Source organism: Crocodylus siamensis, chromosome 5 (genome assembly GCF_052110815.1).
Source record: "Crocodylus siamensis isolate JL-2025a chromosome 5, ASM5211081v1, whole genome shotgun sequence".
Lineage (NCBI taxonomy): Eukaryota > Metazoa > Chordata > Crocodylia > Crocodylidae > Crocodylus > Crocodylus siamensis.
In genome coordinates, this window is record NC_143399.1 from 102,570,399 (window position 1) to 102,589,147 (window position 18,749).

Genomic DNA, 18,749 nt, shown 5'->3' on the forward strand with positions numbered 1-18,749 from the left:
ACATATCTAAACTCTATGAACTTTCCCAATTTTTAAAACTAGTTTCTTTCCTTGCATTCTAATAAACTCTCACTTCAGAGTAAGATACAAAAAGGTCTCAGGTCTGAATATCATTTGACCCTATCAGTTTTAAAGTTTTATTCCAACTGAGATTTTTTTACACCTCTCTCTTCTTATATGACCTATTGCACCTTGAGCAGTTTCTTTCAGTACCACTAGCAATGACAAATGATGGGGTGGCTAGGTGAATAGCATTTGGATAATCACTACCAATTAGCATGGATGTGTCCATCTGCGAACTGAAATATGTGGAGGACTTGTGTCAGAATGTAGATCCATTGACTTCAGAGGGGTTCTATAGTGGACCCAGGATTTACCTGCAGGTATGATTGTGCAAGACCAAATCTTTAACTTTCAAAAATTAGCCAGGGATAAATGGGTTTTTGGTGCCTAACTTAACCCATTTTAAAAAAGTCTGGTTTTCAGAAGTGTTGGACATCCAAAACTGCAAGTCAATAGTTGCCCCAATATTTACCTCACTTTCTATATATATATCCCTCATCTTCATATATTGGGGTATTTATTTCCTAGGACTTCTGCAAAATAGAAAAGATGTGGAACTTATGCACAGATAGGTCCAATCGACCTTGAACTACATATAGTGGAAAAATTTCCATTGACTTTAATGGAAGTTGGATTGGCCATGCCTGTATTGCAGAGGTAGTGTGCCCTAGGCAGACATGCACCCACCCACTTGGTCCTGCATGCATGCTCCAAACCTGAAAAAATACTGGTGAAGCTGCTCTAGGGTGTTCTCTGTGGCCACTCTAGAGACCACTGTTTTCAGTCTGCTTGAGAGTAGGCATCTTCAGTATTACATTTCTTGGTTTGCACAGTGTGAGTGGGAGGATGGGGCCTTCTCAGTAACATCCTTGCTGAGACATATTGTCACAGGACAGGCATGCTTCCAGGACCAGCTTTTCAAAGGCAGTTACGACTTAAATAAAAAGTAGGCAGGAAGATAGTGCAATTGATTTCAATTGGAATCTGATGCCAATAAAAGCTTATGGAATCTGATGCCAATAAAATCCTCCTAGGCATCATTAGACATCTAAACAACTTTGGATAATCTGACTTTAAAGAACTTTGCCAACGTGATATAGGGAGGCGGTAGCAGACTCTAGAGTTGAACCTATTTTTCCTAAGTCAGTCCCTGACCCATGCACTAACAATAAACACATCCTTCTCCCTGCTCCCACATATCCATTTGCAAAACTAACTCAACAAGCTAAATTAAAACGGTTTGATCACTCTTTAAATTAAGTGTCTCAAATAAAAGATTTTAATTAAGATTGTATAAGACAATTACATTAATAATTACATACCAATTAATTTTAAAAAACTCTTTCTGAAGGATATTAATTATATGATAGAAACATCTCAATTACAAACCTCTTAAATGTCAAAATATGAATTTGATAATCAATTTGGTATTCATTTAGCATCCAGTTACTCACTTTTAAACATGTATCGTGTGTAATGGCTTGGTAAGGACTGTTTTCTCTGCCTTCTATTTTTGGCGTCTAGGCTTCCCTGCAGATTGACCTGGCCAGAATAAATGACAATTTATTCCAGAATCCTAATGTTCCTTTTCACAAACTGGAATTATAACCTCCTTAGGAACAATCACACTAGATAAAATCAGAAGGTCAAACTCTGTTTTTAGTTACTCTACTGCATTACTAGAGCAATCCATATAAAGGATCTAACGTAATAACTAAGAGCAGAGGAGCGAGCACAGGTGGCTTTGAGTATGCAGTGTAGGAAGCCTAATTCAGCATTCTGCTATAGAGAAGAGAAGCAATTAAAGTCCTACTGATAAAAAGGATGAAATGTCACATATTTAAAACCAAGAACATGGTACACCTGCAACAATGAATTTTGGCTGGAGTAAGTTTCTGTAGTAAATAGCAACAAGTCACTGACTTCAAACAAAGTTCTATGTTAGGCTTCATCTACACTAGAAAGTTCTTCTGGCATACCTATTTTGGCTTGGAGTGGTTAAAATCACATGCCTGCTGGACAAACCTATGCTGGCAAGACACTGGTAGAGATCCAACTATGCTAACAGAAGAACACTTTTGTCGGCCTTTATTATTTTGTTCAACAGAGATAATGTAGTTATGTTAGCAACAACACTTCTTTTTTGCCAGCAGACACTGCATCTCTACTAGAGGGCTCTTCTGATACATCCGTACATTCAAATTGTTCTGGGAGGGCAAGATTTTCATTTACAGTATAGTACTGTTCTCTGTAATTCAGCCATACTTTGACTCCATTAAGTTTCACAGCAATGAAAAGGAACCTTAATTTAAAATAGAACTGGGTCTTTCTATTTTATTAAAACAAATGTCAAATATGCCTAATATTACAAAATGTGGCCTGTGGTGAATAAAAGGCTCTAATCCACTCAAGCCTAAAACCAATGTTGTTAATCATGAAGGCAGTTTAAGCAGATTATGAAGTGATGCTGAGGCCTGAGAGCAAAAGAATATAACACTGTATTCACTTTGAGGGCCATAAACTCTTCTGATACACACCACAGTTTAGTCCATCAGAGAAAGAAAAATTCACAAGAAATGATATTACAAGAAATTTTCAAGATTATTCCTCCCATGTACCCCATAGTTACACATTTGCATGTGATGTGTACATAGATATAATATATTACCTGTTTAGAATGTCTCTCTGAAGATTTTGGTGGGGTGACAATTATTAGGCTCCATCTTCAAAATGTTCCCTAAGACATTTGAAACTTTTGATGCTATACAAGTACTGGCACCAAAATACTGTCTATATGTCGAGTTGTAGGTATGTGACCAATTGTATAGGTTTTATCAGGAGATTGTTGAAATGCTGAAATATACTACCTCTCTATATTAAGTATGTCTACAGTACCTACAAAAAAAACTGTTTGCAAAGAAAAGAACTATGAAGATATTTACATATATTTCATTAGTGATACTTACAGTGAAAAATGACACTGATACTAAAAGTGCAATGACCCTCCAAAAAACTCTAAATCCTTCACTTTGAATGAAGGGGGTGAAGGGGAATTTCCTTTATATTATATAAAGGAATAGTTATTTTCATCTATATATATATTTATTCTGGAAAAAACTAACACTTTAATGAACATTTTAAATATTCATTGAATTATGTCAAGATCAACCTTTTTAAAAATTTTGGGCTTTGAATCTTAAAACTGAAAAATAGCATTTTTAAATTTAAATTTGCCATTAAAGGTGGGCAGAAAAAATGTGATGTCTTGGCATACAATTATTCTTAAAAGAAAAGAAAAGCAGAGAGAAAAAAAGAAAAGAAAAACACAATTTCTTTGAGCTGTCATCACCAGACATGTTCCAGGAAGTCATTTTCACATTTGTTTTAAAAGAATTAGGAGTCAGCATGTTGCTATTGCTTCTTGACATAAAGTTAATGTCCTTTATGTCCAGATTACCACTCAGTTCTGTAACACCCTCCCAGTAGAGTCTTTACCATTGTAAATGATTAAAGTTTCAATAGGCACTTTAGTGGAATTTAGAAAACTCTACCACACTTCCACCATGATGCCAGAAAGCTATCTTCTTTCTAAGTTGTCATGTCAGTAAATTGTAGCTAATAGGCCTGAGTTTGTCTCAGTGTGATTCCAAAGTAACAAGACAACAACAACAAAAAAGTATATATTACAGGTTGTATCCTCTCTTTGCAGAACAAACCAAAACTGACATTATGATATAGTAACTTGCTGAAAACAGTTGCTGTCTTTTATAAACAAACATTTTTTGTTCTATAAAGCTTGGTTTTTGTTTTTAATTTCTGGTTCATTTGCTTTTCTTTTACTTTTCTTTTGTTTTGTGTTTTTCCCCCTAGGTGACTTTATCAGGATTATAACTTTCTTCTTCTCCAAACATCTCTGCCAAGACTTTAAACCGCGGTCCCCAGTCACTCAAGTAGTCATAATCCTGGTCTGCCTCTGTTGTAAGTGAATCTATAGAACTGAGAGACTCTGCTACAGATCCATTTCCTTCATAGGCATAGGTTGCCAGTGAGTCATAAGGGGGTGCAGTGGGATCTACATCATTTTCCTGCAGCCTTTGATTTATGAAATCTCTTATGTCTCTGTTATCTTCCACTGGTGGTCTTTGACGTGGGAAACATAGAGTATCTGGTTTTATATCCCTGCGTATTTTATTATCTTCAATCACTTTCGGATTCCTCAATGCACCAATGTCGAAAGCCTGGGTGTCCTCTTCTCCACCTCCTTCATCATCATAATGGATGACATTGTCTCTGATGTCTTCTTTAGAGGTCATCAAGGTGTCCTTTTTCTTTTGCCTTCTCAATGCTACGTATAGCACAACAATGACTGGAACAAGAATAAGAGTGTAAGTCAAGACAAGTATGGAAGTAGTTTGGTTCCCTGATAACAGGACAATCTATCTTTTGGTGACAGTTAAAAACAATCAAAAGGACTTTTTCTTTAGGAGGTTTATTCTATTTTTCATAAAGCAAGAAGGCTCTAACCACTATGAGGATATTTGTTGTTTGATGTATGTACCTAGCTCCCTTTACTACTAGCTATATTGAGAAACTGATAAGCCACCATAGACTGATTTAATGAGAAAATGAAGCTGTGTAGGACTTAAGTGTTTTCCTTTATTTCCTTTATTTTTCACTTTTGGGTTTCCTTTTTTCCACCCTGTGTGGGAACTGAGGATTTGTAAAGGTTTCAGGCTCCCTGAGTCTGGAAAATGGGGATAACTGGGGTTCATTCTCAGGGTCTGGACTCTCAACTTCATAGCCAATAGCCTGGGAGACCTCAGAACCTCAATCCTGAAATCTACAGCACGGTGTCTAGAAGACCTGAGAACTTCATTTACACACATGGTCTCTTGGAACTCCTCACTCCCTTCCACTTCACCAGGAGCCTCATGTGCGCTCTTAGGACATCCTGGATTTTAATTCTATGGCAAGGGTTTTTCTTGACTTTGGGGGGTTTAACTTCAAGAACTGGGATTACTTTGAAATTCTGGGAACAGCCTAGAGTTAGAGCTAGACCTGAGAGTCACTGAAGTTGAAATTACTGGATACAGGTTTCCCTTGCCAACAGCTGGGGTTAGTTTTGGAAAAGTTTCTGTGGTTGGCATTGGCAAAACGGTGGCTGGTAAAACTAAAGGCTTATGGGGAAAAAAGGGGTTAGGGACTTGAATACTGTACAGTATAGTGTATAAAAATCACTTTTACTTACCTTTGACACCCAGGTTGGTCAACCGGGCATAGGCATACCCCTGGGGTTACTTAGGTTATAGGTGGTATGCGCCAGTGGGTGGGGATGGAGCGCAGCCAAGGCATGGCAGCAGTGTCTCCCCCAGTGAATTCACCTCTTACTGGGGGAGGGGGAGGGGGAGGGAGAGGGGGAAGGGAAGGGAAGGGGAGAGGAGGGATGCTCCAGTTGGCCCCATGCAGCACACCGCAGTGCTTCCCCGCCCCCACATATCTGAATGATGGAGTGGGCACGTTTTGTGCCCACCTCCACTGGCATGCAATTGGCCAGTCAGAAGCCCATGGATAGGTCCCTGACCAGGCCGGGTCATGGGACGGTCCAGGTCTGGCGGCAGCAGGAGCCACCCACCTGCACCCCTGGGTGAGCTGCCAGGCTTGGACTGTCCCATGACCTGGACTCTCTGGGACTTCCATTCCCTGCTTCCCTCCCCATGACCCAGTGTAGCAGGGAGCAGAGAAGCCATGTGGAGATCTCTTCACCCACTGCTGCTCACCCTGTGTTGCCCTGGCACTGTGCCTCCTGCACTGAAGGCAGCAGCTGCACTGAAGGCAGCAGCATGGGGCAATGGCCCTCATACCAGCAACAGGCACAGGAGGTGTGTCTCCATGGCAGCATGGGGCAAGCAGTGGCAGGCAAGGAGATCTCTGCATGGCTTCTCTGCTCCTTGCCATACCAGGTTGTGGGGGAGGGAAGCAGGACAGCAGGGAACAGTGGCGAGCAGGCAGCTCCATGCCACTGCATGCACCTCCAGCAGGGCTGGGAGGAGGGGCTGGGGTGGGGGAATGAGAGGCACAAGCAGGGCTGGGGGTTGGTGGGCTGATGCATGGCTATGGAAAACCATGGTTACTCAAAATTGTATACTATGCTAGACAAAATGGTATACAGAATATTAACCATGGATATGCAAATCCATGGTTGGCAAAATCATGGTTGGTGAAGGAAACCTGTATTATATCTCATTTATGAAAAATCATACTGAAACACTAATTTCTCAAAATATTTTTTTTAAACTTCTATTCCATAGGAATTTAAAATTTTCTAATTTTCATTCTGATTTGGAACAACCCTGTTTCCAAATGTCAAATGTTGCCTACTTACTGGGCATGTCTACACATACATTTATGCTGCCTTAACTTCACTGCACACTAAATTACTGTGCAGTTATAACTGCAATCAAATGCTCAAAGGGATGGTAACTACTCGGCATAAATAAATACAGTCAGAACAGCAAGCTGTGGGCCAGTCACCCAGCTCCTGCTAGCCCTTCTGCTACCCATTGCTACATGGGGTTGCCCCCTCCATACCACCTGCCAGCCTGGGGCTGCTCCATCTGGTTCTAATTGTTATGGTCCCAGGTGCACATGTGTACACTGCACCCAGGAGTAGTTCATTCCAGTGCAAACTGCTCCAGAGTTTATTGTGTCGCCTTACTAGCACGTGGAGATGCACCCAGTATGTAGATATGTTCTTAAACGGTTGACCCAGTGGCTGCACTAAACTCTACATGTTTAGGTATTTGATATCAGTCAGTAGGTCTGCATAAAGAGTATGGAAATGGTCTGAAAATTATGCATTTGATACTCAGGAGTGCTGTTTTAGGCATAGGCCAGAATCTACTAGAATCTTTCTGTGCAGCTTACTCCACAGTGTTCTCACATAAATTGTAAAAATATTTGATTACTGTCCAACATTGCAATATTTTGGGCAGAGTTGTACTAGCATGGACTCCTTATGCAAATAGTTTAGGTTCAGCAATACATAAGGGGAAGCTGGACCAAAATAGCAATATCCTGATACATAATCATTTTCTAGGTAAATGTTATTGTTGTTTAACTATAAAATAGCTGTCAGCCACAGTATACATTATAATTACATTTTCCTATCTTATTTCATAAGTCTTTCTTTTTAATCCCTCAGAAATTGGTATAAATAATTATAAAAAGGTTCCTACCAGGTAGCTGATGATGATGATAGGTGGACTTTTTTGGCTTAAATCATTTTAAGTATATGGAGATCAGTTCTTACATGAAAGGTATTTAATCAAAACTGTTTCAGAGCAAAATTTGCATTTCAAACTCCACTGTAAGCTATTTTCCCGTACTCCATAAGAAATATTTGGAATGTAGCAGATTGGGTGCTCAGATTCAAATTAATGGTCAGTGCTTTGGAATATTTTTCTATAAAAGCTCCCTTTGTGAATAGTCATACATTTTCAATGGTCTTTGTTAAACAATAAGTGAAACTGGTAGTGACACAAATTAATTCACAAGTAGAATCAAAGAGTTGTACTTTGTTACATTATGGAAACTAACCTAGGAGTATAACAATACATAGCAAGATTGCAATCAAAGCCCCAGTGCTGAGGCCTACTGGTAGGAAGATTGCTTCAACATTGCAGGATAGAATGGTACCATCAGAATCACATCTGCAAACCCGGATAGTCATTGTATTTGTGCTGCTCTGTACAGGATAGCTACTGTCTTCTATCACAACTGGGAGGAAATACAACTCCTGCTGCCTACGGCTGTAACCACTTCTCCTGGTTTCAATTCCAGCTGTGTTGTCTGCAAAACACAACACAGTCATAACAAGGTTGTTACTATGTGCTTCACTTCACATTTTAGTTTTTATCATATTAAACAGTAGCTAACTGTTGTGGTTTCCAAAATCAATGGAGTATATACTCTCCATAATTCCCTTGTTTTAGCATTACCGGAGCTGTCATATTCAAATCAGATGCATCCAATACTTTTTTAATGGCTCCAGGTAATCTTTCTTGTTCTTGTATATTAATCCTGCACAGCTTGACAGTTGACATCTCAAAGGAGAAATGAAGCAGAAGAAAAGGTTTTTGTCTCTCTCAGGTATTCCTTTAACAAGGGATTTCTTTCACTAACTTTTTTTCTTGTAGTCTGAAACAGTGCTTCAATATCCCTTGATTGTAGCAGCTTCTAGATCCGGTCCCTATTTATAAAAATGTCTCATTTTTACTTTTTATATTGACAGGGAGGGAACCAGAGGATTTAAAAAGTCCATCAACTTCCTCATCCCATTAAAAAAGATATAATTTAACAGACTCATCAGAGAACTACATACTGTTAGTCCATTTACCACTAATCAATTCAGAAAGTGCACAGAGCTCCCAGGAGCTGAGTTTCACCACTTCTTTCTAGCAGGAGCGGTGTTATCACCACTTTTTATGAATCAAACAAAGTAGAGAAGCAAGAAAAAGGTGTAAAGATTAAAAGGAATAAGTAGAAGGTGAAAGGAAAAGCTAGATTAGAAAGCAATTTACTGGCAGGTCTGATTGAGAATAGCCTGCAGTGCTCACCCCAGCATTACCTCCTCCCTCGTATGCTTTATTGTCTAGTTCAGCTAATTGGATGGTTGCAGAGTGCTCACTTTCTGGATTTTCTTCCCCTTTTTCCTCTTTGAATCCTGTGTCTGACTTTAAAGATTAATGACCACATTCTGTTTCCAGAAACATATGTGCAATTCTAATTAAAGTTCATAAGAGTTGTGTGCAAGTATATGGGAACAGGTTTCTTAGGTACATGAATGTTATTCTGAACAGAGCTGGTAAAAATGTTCAGACACAGAATTTATCATTCACAAATGCCATTTTATTGAAACCAGTATTTCCTACAGACACATATTAATTTGTTCAATTGTTGCAGGGAAAAAAAAAAAAAAAAAAAAAAATCAGTAGAACTGAAATATTTGATTTTGACCTTTTCAGAACAGAATACTTTGATTCTGGTATGTAAATAACATTTAAAATGCATTTTACTTGCATCTAAAAATAAAATACGTAAAAATAAAAAATCTCAGCTAGCCAAACAAAAATCAGCATTTTGTTCAAAACTTTATTACACAAGAATTTTGAAATCCTTGACTTCCATGGAAATTCAGATTTATACAAAATTTGAAGTCTTGGGATTTACTGCAAATGAGAAAACCCAATTCTTGTACAACAGTAATTGTAGCTGCCTCATAAACAGAATGACAAACAGATAGGATTCACCTGAGATGCACTTATATAATACTAATAAAATACATAGAATACTTTTATAAAATTAGTATAACTGTCAAAAATCTGCTCATTGGATTCATGTGTGTGTCATTGCCACAGTGGCTGGCAGTTAAAGCTGGTCAGAAAACACCAACATTAGAAAATGTGTAGATTAAAAAAAAAAAAAAAATCCTATTCTGCATCAGATCAAGTGAGGAAGATGAGCACCCCTGAACACTCACTGTGAGACCTACATTCAAGTCTCTGCCTTGCCCAATTCAGATAAAGTACTGGAATTTCAGTTTATTTGCGTAAAACAAATTCCCTCTTGAACTGGTAAATTATTTTGTGTTTCCATGAAAAGTTTCATAAATGAACTTACGTTTCTCTTGAAGAAAAATAATTAAAAACATAAAAATGATGAAAAAGAAATGTCAACATTTATTTTTAAATCCCATCATTTTAAGCCATCCTCATGATTCGGGGGCCAATGGCTAAGGTACTTGAATACTTGAGGTTGACAGTGCTGGGAACAGTCATTGGGAAAGGGAAAGAAGAATGTGTTAGAAGGAGCAGAATTTGGAAGACTGGAAATAAAGCTGGCCAATTTATGGGAAATAATGTAAATAGATCCTTTAATTCTAATTAATTAAAATGTTATCCACTGATGTCAAAATCTTCACATTTACATCGTCCCAGTGTGGATTTTAAACTCTGTTCCCAATGCTATGCCTCTTTTTTCTTTTGCTTATGCTCAATTTCTGTTTCTGTAACACAAGGTGACTAAAACAGACACTACTCTACAAGGTCCTGCCACACAATTTATTTCACTCTCTTGCTTCTCATCCATGATAGGCTCATATGACCCTAGTACTCATAACTTCTTTTTTTACTGTTATTTCAACTCCTGTTTGTCTTCTGTCTTAGCTCAGGGTCTCTTCATTTCCTTCAAAGGAGAAAATTAATTCTGAGATAGGAACATCTATTTAGTTCCTTCTCTCCACCCCGCCCCCCCAGAATGTTTTATCCACCTCTATATCTGAATCTGAGGTCTGACTCTTACACTCCTGTAGCAGGATAGGAATTACTCGTCTCAATCCTTTATTTTTCTGGGCACTCTTGCCTCACAGGAAACTCCACAAACTTAAATCCTCAAATCAGTAAAGAAACATAAGCATGGTCCATAAAGGGTTAACTCAAAGCCCTGAATCTTTTCCCAAACCTTGAGAAGGTGACTTTGGATCTCTGCTCACTGTCTGAATTACATTCCAACTAGGGGGAAGGGCGGGGGGGGTGGGGTTGTGGCACTGGCAGCTGGAAGCTGGTAGGAGCTGCTGCTGCTGCTACCTCCACCACTGCCTGAGGGGCTTGTCTCTTATGGGGAGCTCAGCCCCCCTGAGTTCCACCATAATTCAAACCCTGTCTCTGCTGCTTTCTCAGCACTGCAACCTTCCTTCTCTCCCTCTTGAGTGAGTTCCCTGCTGTGGTGCTACTACTTCCAGCCTCACAAGCCCTGGGTTTCTTCCCAGTCCCCAAGAAAGTACCTTGACCCAGTGTTACAGCTGGTATCCATATCCTCCTCATCATCATCTTCCTAGCTCCTGGGAGCCTTTTAACTTCCCCTGGGACTAACCAATTATTTGAATCAGCTGTCCTAGTCCAGGAAGACCTGACATTAGTTTTCACCAGCCTGCACCTGGGCTGTAGCCTCTGCAAGCTTGCAGACTGCTACAACATGATGCATGCAGCCTGCTACATATCCTCTCCTCGAATGTCTTTATCTTCTGCCCCCTCTTCCCCCTGCCCTCTCCCAGAAGAGGAATATCTTTCTGATTCTGGTTCTGAGCCCCCAGGCGCTGGTTCTTGCCCCACATGTGTTTTGACCACCTGTCTCAGGCTCTAGCTGTTCAGTCTTTTGGCTCTGGGTCCCCTAGCCCTGTTGTTCACCTGTCTTGGGCTCTATGCCCCCTGCCCCTCTGTGACCCAGGTTTTGCTTCCCCCTCCCCGGCCACTGCCTGCCTATGTCATGAGCCCTAGACCCCTAGAAGAGCTCAAAACACTACTTGCCCTCCCCCCACAGTCTGAGACACCTTGTGAACTCGTCCCTTATTAGTCGCTCCAACACCACCAGTTGTTGCCCATTGCCATTCACATCATAACATAAACAAAACACAAGCCCACTGGCTGCAACCAAAATACTCAAAATATCCCTACTCTGGGTGCACAAGGTGGCTTTCCAGCCACCTGCAGGGATTTTCAATTAGGACCTATGGCTAGTCTCCAGGTCAGCTCACAACTGCTAGCCTAGCTGCCTTAACAGTGCTCATCTCACCTTTTATTGAACTCTGGCCACCTACTTCTTGCAGGTATTTAGAGTTTTGCTAAATGGTATTTAGAGTTTTGCTTTTGGAAACTGGCATATAGGTAAAGTAGATATTCACTAGAATAATGATCCAGGGCAACAGCAAGGGTTAACTGATTTCTAAGAAGCTTGTCTGTGACAAAGTTTCCTCAAGGCCCACTGTATCTGACAGACAAGCAGCACACAGATACACAGGCTGAGAAATTAAAGACATGTACCACACTGTTTCATAACATGAGACAAAGTAGCACCAGGTCACAGTACCCAACTGCAGGACCCTTGGGGTTTCTGGTTTTGGGGAAGCAGACCAAATTAGGAGGACACCAGTAAAGCCCAAATTAGGATGTGTGCATGTGATAAATTTGTGAAACAATGGGATACGCTGACAGAACAGAACATGGATAGTATGACAACCACAAAAAGACCAATCAGCAATGGCTAGAGATGAAAAGTCATCAGAAGGGGAAAAATACTAAAGGAAGAATTTCTAAGCATGAAAGAGTCCCTGAGAGGGAAACCTGAGGCCTCCATGGACAAAGGTCATACTACCAGCCCATCTCACCCCCCCAACTGGGGGAGGGTGGCAGGCCTTGGCCTCCGACCTCTAGACTACTGGTATCTAACATTAAAATAAAAACCTCAGGGTGAAGCTCGCATACTGGTCAAATGTACCTTGACTCTAATGACAGCTCTAGAACTGCTAAATATAAAATTATTTGTATTATTTTTATCTGCTATCACTGTGTATCAATACAACTTGCCTATTATCAAATGAAATATGGTCATGGTCAGTCTGAGAGTTTGGGTCATCCCAGAACAAGGTATCTTGGTCATAAACCCAGTGCCAACACTAGGGATCTCCTCCTTTCTGCTTATCTTTTAGATAGCCTCCCACCTGTACCCAGTATAACAAACACAGTTTTTCAAGTGTCCCCATAGGTTAACCCCCATTCCTGAATCCCTCCTTCCATGGAGGATCTCAGGGGGTTCCATACCAGATCTATATCCTATCCTGAAGTCCCCCCAGTTCCATGGTAGCTGTTTCAGCATTTGGCAGTCTCTATAAGGAGCAGTTTTTTACCCACAAGGGGCTGTGATTTAAAACCTGTCCACTAAACATTGCCACTGCTTGAGTGGTTTCACTGGAGTGTTTGAAGCTAACAGTCCCAATGCCTTGACTTCTCCCCCTTTTGTTCTTCATATAACAGTGTACCTTACAGTTCCTGCCTTTTGGAATATTTGTTTCAGTTTTTTCCAATATATCCTGAACATATGTTATTCACAAATAAGGTTGTCCTGCATTGATCCACCCTTTGATTTGGCCTAACCTAAGTCAGGACATTCAAATATTTCTTTACTACTGTTGCAAGCATTATCCCCACTTTCCTATCTGGCCTCAGCACTTTCCTGGTCATCTCCGTGGGCTCCACTGCCCTCACTGCTGGCTCATGGCTGCCCGTCAAGGTGGTCTCCAGTGTCAGTTCCTGCTCAGGCCTACTGGTTTCTGTAGTGCCCCTCACGAACTCTTCTCACTGTGGATTCCTTACCCCTGTGTGTTCACTGCAAGGTTTACTCCCTGAATTTAGGATTTTCTTTCTTTTTCCAGGAATCATATTCTAGCTAGCACTTGTACACATGATGGGGTTGTATTCTATGCCCCCTAAATTGAAACAGTGAGATTTAATTGAAACCATGGGTTTTATTTTTCCATCACTGTATACCCATCATTGTCCTGGCAGTTGCAGGTGCCTGCCGAGGCAGATGTGGCAGGGGGTCTTATCCTTTTTATTTTTGTATTCCAAGTTGCAGTGTTGCAGACTAAACTATATTGGGATGTGGTTTAATTTATGATGATGCAAACTCATTTAACCCCCCCCTACAAAAAAAACCTCACATACATGTAAAGTGTAACACTATTAAGCCACACAAAGGGAAATTTTTGTCATGTGTAGATGGTAACATTGTCATGTATACAAGTGACCCCCCTCTCCCGCACTCCCATGTCCTGGCTCTACAACTCCCTTTCTAAGTGTCAGCACCATGAATGGTGCCTCCCGAGCCTTAGGAGGGCATGACCCCAGCAGCCAGCTGGCAACTGGGCAGGAGTGGGAGTCCCCCAGCGGCCAGTCACCAAGTTCAACAGCATCACATTGGCAGAGTCAATTTCAGGAAGGGCACAAGCGCTCTCTGTGCCTCCCTAGCAGCTGGAGCACTTGCTTTCGGGGAAGGGGGGCACCAGTGCCCCCCCCCACATTGTTTATGGTCAACACCACCATAACAGGTGTCTCAGTTCCTTATTTTTGCCCTCTTCACTTCCTGGCACCATATTCTGCTTTAAAGAAGCTACTTCAGCCTCAGCTTGCTTGCAGCTTTGACATTCAACCTTCAGCTCCCACCACAGGCACACTGCCTCCTCAACTAATTCATCACAAGGTAGAATTCATCAGAAAATAGCTGAGACTTTAATAGTACATATTCAAGCTTCCCTATGTGATTGGCTTCCCTACACTCCCTCTGGGAACTCAGCTGTCTCTCCAAGGTTTCTCTTGTCCCTTCCTACATGCTTTCTTGTTATTCACGCTGGAACTGTTGCAGGTGTTGCAGCTTCTCTCTCATTAACTCTTGCTGAAGGAACTGGAGATGTTGAAACTGCTGAGGCTGGAATTGGATCTGCTGCAACTACCACCATTGCTGCTGCTGTTGCAGCTCTTTCAGTTCCTTCAGCAGAGCTTCTATCTCCATACTGGAGATCACTTTAAACTGCTGGATTTTACTTCAAACTGTTGTAGTTCACTTTAAAGTGTTGTCCACATTCTCCACCACAGGTAGCAGGTTGAGGTTTACTCAGCTCAGCCCTTTATTTTCATAGGCACTCTTCCCTTACAGGAAACTCCACAAACATATATCCTCAAATCAGTAAACAAACATAAACACGATCCATAAAGGGTTAACACATAGTCCTGGACCTTTTCCCAGACTCTGAGAAGGTGGATCCAGCTCTCTTGTTACTCTCTCAGCACTTCAGTCTTCCTTGTCTCCCTCTCAAGTGCATTCCCTGGTGTAGTAGTGCTACTTCCAGCCTCAGCCGCTGGGTCTCTTCATCAAAGGGTAAATACAGATGTTACACTTAGATCAACCTGTTCCCTTGTATGTGTTATCTTAACCACAACAAGTCATGGATGATTATCAGTTACTTTAATAGGGAGAGTGTCAACTGAAGCCATAGTGTAACTGGTAAGATTGGTAAGCCAGTTGAAGTATGGATAGAAGGCATTCCATCTGAGCTTAATTCATACACCCTAACTGCTTGTTTCTTTTGGAATCATCTGATGTTAAATGATTGTCAATTTAATTTCAAGGAAGTGGACTGGAAGGACTAAACTGATGATCTTTGTGCTGTTAAAGGAAAAGCTGAACCAGTATCAGAAAATTACAAGTAGTTTGTCAATATAGAGCACATTGCCTCAAAGCAGCATATTCCACGATGCTTCAGAACACATAATATGGCCAGATTAACATCCGAATTTGATGACGTGTAAGCAAAATACAAGTAGATGTTTGAAGATAGACATTGCAGCAGAATCTCATTGACAGTGTAGACATGACCAACAAAAACAAGAAAGCATGGATAATAATCTGGAAGTTTAACAATGATACAAAGAAGGCAAGGCAGCATTACCAATCCAATCATATACCAATTCATAGAAAATGGTAGGTCCAAATAAACATGGCCTAAGCAACAAGAACACCAGGAGTCAAACAATCGTGTGGTACAGCCCATACAAAGGCTGAGTTAAACTCTGGAATTACTGCTGTCAAGAATGATAATAATACTGAATTAGGCAATATTTCCATTAGGTAGATCAAACATTTCAGACTAAGTCCCTTAGTTCTTATTGTCATGTATAAAATACCTAAGATCTGTCAGAAAGGATTCATTGTTGCACTCTGAGGCCAGGGAAAGGTGTATCCAAAAGAGCTTCAGGCCCACATGACTATGACATCATCTTTACAAATTAAATGAGCTTCACAAACCACATAAGCCCAGAGAAATTTGAATACGGTTCAGGTGAGTCATTACCAAGTGCTGAACGTCATTTAGTGTACTGATAATAAATTTGAAAAGGGTCTGATGACAGACTCTACATTTGCTGACTTGCCAGTGACACATAATACAATATACTTCTGGAGGCTGCTCACTAAAATATATGACATTTTAGCTCATATTTTCGGATGCAACCTCTATCAAAGAACCGATGGTTTCCCATCAAACTATGTGCAAAATGATGATGGCAGCAATACCAAAAACCATAAGACAGCATGCTCACACCAAAACTCTTCAACATCTATAAGAATAATTAACTGAGCCATTCAGACACAAGATTTATCTATTGTGATGACATATTAATAAACTATAACTGGGTCATATTATGAGCCCAATACTGGAAAAATCTGTAATTGCCAGGTAAGGTGTGAGAAGGTGACCCCTACTCTAAAAGAGGTAATCTCTTTAAAGATCTCCAGAAACAGATGTGCAAAATAAAGTGAAACTGAACTACCCACTGTTTATCGCTTGTGTTTTGTTTTGCTTTGCTTGAATTTTTTTGCACACCATTTAATAATAATATAGCAATGGCTAAAAATCAAGATTATTTTGTTGGTCATCAATTTGGTGTTTTATAAGGCATGACAAAACTTGTGATTAAAAGAGAGTCGCATCTTCTAATTGGCTTCAAGAGCAATAGCTATTAAGATTAAATCTACCATTTTTAAGAGTAGGCATATAAAGTGACAAAATTTTGCCAATAAAAAGATGGACAAAAATAAGTAAAATCTTTACTATCTGAAGTTATAATTAGCTACCACAAGAATTTTCTTTGTAATTTTTTGAGTGACTGATTATAGAAATGACTTCAAAGCTTCCAAGTCAACAAATTTAAAAATAAATGCAATAAAAAAAATCAATACAATGAAAAGTTAGAATGACTGTTAGGAATTGGATTTTTCTGATTTGACACTTTGGAGTGTTGTGTGAAAGAAACAAGTCTCAATGTTTTCTTCAGAATCCTAACAACCCCACCTAATCCACGCTTTATACTTTTTCAAGGCCTTGAGTTTGACAGGTTGGGATGAGATTCTCAGAAGTGTTTTTCCTTAATCAACAGAGGTATAACTGTTGAGACATATAGAAATTTCTACTAACTCAGCAGATATAAATCACTTCCAACATTGTTCTTTTCATTGTGTTTTTATGTCCTATATTACAAAAAATTACATAGGCAAATACCTCCATTCACATGAGTAATTCCATTCTGTGTTCAATGGGATTACTCAGGATAATTAAGTTACTCATCTGCGTATGTGTTTGCAGAATTGAAGCTGTAGGGGATCAACGGTTAGACTAAAAGAAAATATAAATCCTGGATAAATTAACTGATATGCTATAAAGTCCTTTGAAATTCTCTTAAGAAATGCATACTATCTACTAATAATATTGGAGACTAGAGAAAAATCTCATACTTAGATGTCAGGTTACCTATTCCACTTATCCTCTTGGTAAAATGCAAGATCTGAGATTATAATTAATACAATTTGTTCAAATGCTTTGGTTTTCTAGTACTTCAAGAATGTGAGATAAAATATCTGTCCAGAGGAGATACTGGGTACAAAGTAACAACAAATATTATTATTGTAATTCTAAAGAACAAGGGGGGAATATGAGTAAACAACTTACTTCTGTAGTCATGGACTGTGAAATTTGGTTTGGTGGAAGCCTCTGGTGACAGTCTAAATGAAAACCTTTGCCCAGCCGGTGACAAATCTTTGTCTGCAGCACTGACAGTTTGAATTACCTGAAATCAGATTGAAATTAAGTGTGAAATCAATTCACTATTTTAAAAGAAGTGGCTTGTAGAAGTGTAATGTAGTCCACAAATGAAACCGCAGAAAGAGATACTTAGGTAATAAGACATGATAGAATCACCTTCCTGCTGGAATATTACCATTCTAGTGCAATGATAGGGAAAGGGAAGAAGGTTGAATGCCACAGTCACCTAAGAAGTTGTCATGGCCTAGTAGGTTGCACTTCGATGTGTTGGCATGAAATTATAAAATCATCACCTAACACAGGAATGCAGTGAATCTTAACTATTTAGTGTTTTTTTTACCTAGGCGTCATAATAATAACAGGTAGATAAATTTTAACTTGCTAGTTAGTAATGTCATGCTAGATTTTACACTAAGCAAATCATATGCTGATTAGGATTAATTAAAAAATAAATTAAAATTGAGAGAGCTTTAACATTTATTTTCCAGGTGTGAATGCATCTTCCCAGGCATATGTTGGAGATGGTATAGATGTGTGCCTAGACTTTGTCTACACAAGAAACTGAACTCATTTAAATAAAATAGCATTTTAATAAATGTAGGTAATTAAATATCCTAAAAATTCCTTTTACTTGTGCTCCTATCTTGATTTGTGACAGACATACATTTATTATCAACTTCATACTTGATTAATTTTTTAAAACTGCTTTTCATCAGTAGAAAAGCAGTTGATGGATCTCAAAGGGCACAACTACACATTGCCCTATGGTGCACTGTTACTGTGCTGTGCCTTTGTAAGTACTAAAGCATGGTGCAGTAACCTCCCATACTGCTCCATATGTGTGGTGCAGTTATTTTTAGCAGCTCCTTCATTATAGCAGTGCACTATAACAGGATAGTGTGCCGCTACAGCAAAGTAGGTGCTGATCATGTGTAGACACCCATGGATATTATGTCAGTGTAATACATCACTATGGCAACATAGCATCACATGATAAACTCTGGAGTACTTTGAGGTGTAGTGAACTGCATCTATACATGTGCCCCGGACAACAGCAATTTGAGCCAAAGCGGAGCAGACCCTTGGCTGACTGGGCTGACTGGGTGCAAGTTACGCCCCTGGTCAGAGTCTACACGTGCATTTCAGCACAGTTAAGTACTCCTCCATAAGATAGTACTGTTCCTGACAGTACTATCCTAAG

At 39.8% G+C, this 18,749-nt stretch overlaps 1 protein-coding gene across 1 annotated transcript in view; it reads right to left on the bottom strand.

Annotated features, from left to right (window-relative positions):
- Positions 1-1,195: 1,195 nt before the first annotated feature.
- CDH12 (cadherin 12) overlaps positions 1,196-18,749 on the bottom strand; it is a 953,181-nt gene continuing 935,627 nt past the window's right edge. The window contains exons 14-16 of the mRNA XM_090049941.1: positions 17,456-17,573; positions 7,660-7,911; positions 1,196-4,429 (exon numbers count right to left, since the gene is read on the bottom strand). Of these exons, the coding sequence (XP_089906067.1) occupies positions 3,930-4,429; positions 7,660-7,911; positions 17,456-17,573 (870 nt within the window). The 3' untranslated portion in view covers positions 1,196-3,929. The remainder of the gene's footprint in view (positions 4,430-7,659; positions 7,912-17,455; positions 17,574-18,749) is intronic.